At 41.5% G+C, this 6,000-nt stretch overlaps 1 protein-coding gene across 1 annotated transcript in view; it reads left to right on the forward strand.

Moving 5' to 3' along the window:
* The window catches only part of DNAH9 (dynein axonemal heavy chain 9), a 319,894-nt gene that overhangs the window by 83,451 nt on the left and 230,443 nt on the right, over window positions 1-6,000 (forward strand). Inside the window, exon 21 of the mRNA XM_088468617.1 lies at window positions 4,921-5,051. Within this exon, the coding sequence (XP_088324743.1) occupies window positions 4,921-5,051 (131 nt within the window). The remainder of the gene's footprint in view (window positions 1-4,920; window positions 5,052-6,000) is intronic.

A 6,000-nucleotide genomic window follows, 5' to 3' on the forward strand; every position in this document is an offset into this window, starting at 1 on the left:
ACCACTGCTCTAAGGCCTGACACAATAAATTTTATATTTGAGATTAACAACAATGAATGTACATATAGTTCATCAGCAATTGGAGTTTTTTTCTTTGGAGATTTTTTAGTATTGATCAACTGGACTTTAAAATATTCATTTTTATGCATGTTAGATGCAAGTCTTCCATTTATTCACATTATCTAGACTTTATAAGTTAATATTTATTGAAACTAATTTAATATAAAAAAATGCACTAATATTAAATTCCGTACACAGGACATAATGAAGATTGTAGATTGTCAAGGTCTGCAGAGATAATGCATTAAGGACCTCATTCTGAGTCTCTCGCTAGATGCGATCGCTCGCCCCCAGCATATGCAAATTTGTCAAAGTGACGCCCACCATGTCTTAGCGAGCAGCCAGCGTACACCCAATCTCACAGGCAGAGCCGCCCACCAGCACACGTCATCTCCAGGAAGTGTATTAAAACATTGATACATCGAGGACAATCGGAAGCGATCGCAGCGCTTGTGGTTGCCTTACCCTACCGCAAGCATTGCGAGGACTTCAGTGTAAAAAACAGGCATGTGACGTGTTCTATGACGCTGCGTGTTAATTATGCACGCCTCTAAAACGGCGCTGAAACACTCAGACACGCCTGCGTTCGCACCTCCACTCCCCCGTTATTAGTGTCCTGCCCCTGTTACCACCCACAAACGGCCTCTCCTGTCACTCATTTCACTGGGCTGTCTTTGCTGAGTGAGCGAGCAGCCTGCGATCGCACAGAGTAGTTGGCGCACGCGCAGAACGAAGCACGCGCGTACGCAAACTATCAGGCCGCTTGCGAGCGCACAGCGCTAGCGAGAGACTCTGAATGAGGTCCTAAGTGTATGTCCGGCTCCACAGCAAAGTGTCCCAATATTTTAACATGTTGGTAACTCTTTGTATTTGATTGAATAATTGCTCATCACTTAGCATTTATTAGATGCTTTATAAAATTTTCCTTCCATAAAGGCAAAAACTTGGTCTCCCTCAGCATATATTAAGTATCACATAGCCATTGACATGCAAGAGCAGCTGACGATATTTAAATGTTTTGATAGAGCATACGGCAGAGTTTCACAGCAAACTAATGTAAGATCAAGGTTAGAGGAAACCTTAGGATCTATAGTTGAAGTTTCTATAATAATATAATAAATATTAATTCAGACAAAAAAATGTCTGGAGAAGACAATTTTCAGGAACCATATAATTTTGGCTAGTAAAGCCCATGTATGAGCTAAGCAGAACACTGGCGCTCTCTTGAATATACATTATGAGTGATGCTTCAATTCAGACCTGGCCTTTAGCTCTCAATGCCACAGATGGATGTGACATGATATGACCTAAGTATAAGAGGAGAAAAACATGTACTTGGTAACGCAATAGTGTAATGAATGAGTTTGTGAAAACTCTGCTAAATCACCATTAATTTCTCATTCATCCTCTTGGCTGGCACTGGTTCCTTGAAGGTACAGAAGCTCATAATACAGTTTGGGCACTTTAAATTTGAATGCAAAGGGCCTGACTCAGAGTTTCAGTTCTGTCTGCGTACAGATCTCTTGATTTATAGCAGACTGCGAATGCGCCAGGCCTTTATATGCAACTTAGGGAATTGCAGGCAATCCAGAGTAGTCTGCATCTCAGCCACTTCTCCACTTGCAACTGAATGGGTGTTACTGGGAGGCAGCAGGGTGTTTGCACGTGGGATAGGTGTTCCATGCTCATGTCAACAGAATTTTGGGCTATACAGTTGCATCTCCTAAAGCCAAGATAGGTCTGGTGCAAATGCATGTTTATGATGATCGAATGGATGGATGGGGTGGTGCGATGCACAGGCAGAAATCTGTATTTATTTGCAACTAAAGTGGCTGCTATTGCAACATGATTTTCGGATATTTTGATACACTCCTGATCTGGCGGGGCATTTTCACAGCACCGACAGCTGCGGGATGCCAGAAATGGACTGAGGAAGTATCGATCTAATACCTCCTTCCTGCATGACATTTCTTAAAGGGAAGACAGGGCCACTGCAGATAGTGACCATGAACCCCATGTACCAGCGACTTCAGGCAGCAAGAGAGGGGGTACTACAGATGACAGAATCAGCCCATCCTGGATTCTTGGCTCATCTGTTGTAGCTGCACATCCATGAGATATGAATAGATACCACACTACCTCTGCCTACTCTATGGGTGGCATGTCGAGTAACTCAGGATCTTCAGCTATGTTAGCAGACAAGAAGGCTTGTACCCAATAACTAAGGTTCCTCCTTCTTGGAAAGGATCATGGAATTTGCCTCCACAAGTAAACCACCAAAAAGCCACAATTATGCTGCGCTTCAGTCTTGGGTGGGATCAGACTCTATTTATTCCTCTTAGGAAAGACGACTGAGGATTCAGACGTAGATTATTTACCAAGTTCCCGACAAGCATTCCAACAGGAGGCAGGGAGTAGAGGATTTCGTATGAGCTGCTAGGCAAGCAATAAAACTTCAGGACTATGGATTTAGATGCAGCAAAGAGGAATAAGAACCTAATCATTTCCTTCCCATCTTCTCCTCAGTTGCAAGACCTATTATGTGAGACCAGAACAAAACCGAATTGTTAAAATAACAATCTCTGCACAAGGCGGATGTTCAAATCACAATTTAGAATATAGCATTGTCCCTTATGTATAACATGAATATGCACGCTGTACACTCTGCTTAAGGGCTGGGAAGCATAAGCGGAATGTAAGGGCTCTTGAGTCTCTGGCTTGCTCTAGAAATTGTATTTGTTCCAGAGCTGGATAAGATTATTAACCTGGCCATGGGGGATAGCATTCTTGTTCCCATTAGTTAATACCTAAGGATCCAATCCTCTTCCACTTGTGGAAACCAGAAGAGAGAGAAACAGACTGTCCGCTAAATGACCAGCTTCTAATCTGATTTTGTCAATGCCTTCATGTTTATTAACCACCATTCGCATGGAATGTGTGTTCACTCGTACTTTGTTTTCCCCAAAACTGCAAACATCAAATGCAGTTTTACAAAGGCTACGAAACTACAGTAGGTAATACAGTACTGCAAACAAATCAAATGCAGTTTTATAAAGGGTAAGATACTAGGTAATACAAGTGACTAACTTGCTGGTATCACTCCAAGTTACCAGATGTGGAATACAGGCTGTAGTACCAAAGTTTACTAGTGTGCACAGTTCAACAATAGAGAGTAATAATGACAGAGCCATAGCATGAGTAATCAAACTTAAATGTGGTAAATGCAGATGTGGTACCGAAAGTATAGCTCAGCTATAGAGAGCACTACCAAAAGATCCAAAAGATTTGGTGATCCAAAAGAGATGTGATGTGTGCAACAAGTAAGTTTTTGCAATAGTGATGTAAGCAGCAGGATAAACATAGATTCTCATTCTGGATATATAAGCCAAAGATCAGTCCAAGCACCATACTGTATAATAGCGGAGTCTGGGTAAGAAATTAGTCCAAGTGGTATTCTAATAGCAAGCAGTGCCGGTCATGTCAGAATTCTTAATAGAAGATTTGGAGTCACAGGTAAAGGTCGATCCAGGCAGCTTTCTCAGTAACAGAGTTTGGGTCGCAAGTAGCGGTCAAGATAAATTAGCAATAGCAGACATGAGGAGCATGGGAACATTCGCATAAAGTAATGTAACCAGCAATAATCTCACACCTACTGCTATTTAATGCAGCTAGTACCTATTGGCACACCGTGGGCCTGATTCATAAACGGACGCTATTGGGCATTCCTGGATGGTGACTGGGAGGTGGCTAGACAAACAAAGATATTCCATATGATGGGTGTATGTCGAAGGAGTGTTTGTGAACTCAGACACTTGATTGTGTACATTGGAGGCTATACTCTGACGGAGATTCTGCATCTAGCAAGGTGCTGGTGTAAGTCCTGATGGTTGCGACTGCAGACACACAAACTGGGCAACCCAGCCCTTGCGCATCCAGGTGCACGCTAGTACACCAGGGGAAGGGCTTTTACTAGCATTCGCATAAGATTGAAGATGTGACTAAGGCAAAATACGACAAAACAGTCGCAGCAACTATGAATCAGCCCCTTGATGTTCACAAAATGAATGAACTTTTGGTCCTCTATGCTGCCCAGAAGAGAGGTTGGAGTCATACAAGCAAACTGTTGTTAGTAGGATTACTTGCTTGCATAACTATTCAGGCATACAATGGAGAATGAATACCACTTCACGAAAACATGCGGGTTCATTAAACCAGATTGGTGTAGTTTCTTGGGTGGTGCAACATGAGGCCTCCTCTGAGCAGCTATGGCCACCTGGTCTTCCATCCACACATTTACAAAGCTTTACATCAAAGCTTGTTTAGCTAAAGACAAAGTATTCAGAAGAAATGGACACTGCAACTTCCCAAAAGGGCAATTTTGGATGCCCCCAAGGTACAAATGTCCCTCAAAAGTATGAATTAGGAAATGTAATATTTATACTTTATATCAAATCCTTTTTTCTGAATCCATTGGAAGACCTTGAGCTCCGACCCTTTACACTCTAGTTCTCCTAATTTATGTTTAAGGTTGATTGCTTTTGGAGAACCTAGCTTTTCCTCTTGTGGTTGGTTGCTCTTAATTCTGTCTAATGTGCTTGGTTAGAAAAATAACAGATTTCCCAGCAGGCTATGGGGATATAGAGAAGACGAAGTTAAGACTTTGTGTTCGAATTTAAAGTGCACAAACTCCAGGATGAGCTTCAAAGTGCAAGTGTCCCCCAATGGATTCCGATAAAAAGATTTAATGTAATTACAAAAATTTAAATTTTTTAATGTATGTGCAGTACACTGAAAAGTTTTTTGTTTGTTTGTTTAAAGTCACATCCTTAAAACATATTAAGACTTTCTAATGTATTCCAGGACTCAAAGAGATTTGAAGGCATTGATACAGACTTCAAAGAGTTGGCAAATGATGCTAATGGCACTCCAAATGTTGTGGAAGCTAGCAATAAGCCAGGACTATATGATAAACTGGAAGATATTCAAGGACTGTAAGTTCTACTGCTGGTGACCATTAATGCATTCATTCCATCTGGTTCAAGTGTACACCTAGATAAGTTTAATATATACCTGATAACTGGTAATATAATGTATGTGAGTTCTGAAATGCAAATATTTAATGTGCATTGTATGCAGAGCCGTAACTAGACTTTTTCGTACCCTGTGCCAGAGAGAGCATTGGCGCCCCCCACCCTCCCATTTTTTAAATAGGAAAATATGACAGTGCACCTGAAAAAGGGCCATGGCCTCATGGGGAAGGGCCAGGGAAGAGATAGGGGAGGCCAGAAGATGTTGGGGATTAAAGAAGAGGAAGCTACAAGTGAGAATGATAATAAACTGGTCCAAAAAGAGACCCCGGCCCTGTGGTGCCCTGTACCATGGCGCTGGTCGCACTACCCTAGTTACGGCCCTGATTATATGTTGCAAATATGCTGTTTGTATTAATATTCCATCCCTATGTTGTAGAAGTTGTACAATTACACTAGTGAAAAACAAATGAGGAAAGCATTGCCTTACAATTGGCCTCTACCGGAGTGTTCTTACAAATAGGAGTTAAGAGGCATTTATGCTGGGCTGTGAATCTGAACAAAGACAATAGAGATTACCGTAATGAATGCAAATGCATAAATTGGGAAAAGAATACAAAATAACACCCAGGTATTTAGATGTACCAGTGGGCACTGCTGCTTAAATTATCAAGAAGTGGAAGCTACATCATACTACCCAGGCACTACTGAGAAATTGCTCCTCCATATTCTCTAAACAAACAGTGAATTTAGAGATGAGCCACAAAATAATTTAATAGGTGCTACATAGAGACTGGAGTAAAAGAGCACCAGCCAATCATATTAAGAGCTCTGCATAAGAGCGGGAGGGTGGCACAAATTAAGCCACTACTCAAATTGAATGGCACATCTGGAATTTGCCAACAAGTATAAA

Source organism: Taudactylus pleione, unplaced genomic scaffold, assembly GCF_031769625.1.
Source record: "Taudactylus pleione unplaced genomic scaffold, aTauple2 ptg000012l, whole genome shotgun sequence".
Classification (NCBI taxonomy): domain Eukaryota; kingdom Metazoa; phylum Chordata; class Amphibia; order Anura; family Myobatrachidae; genus Taudactylus; species Taudactylus pleione.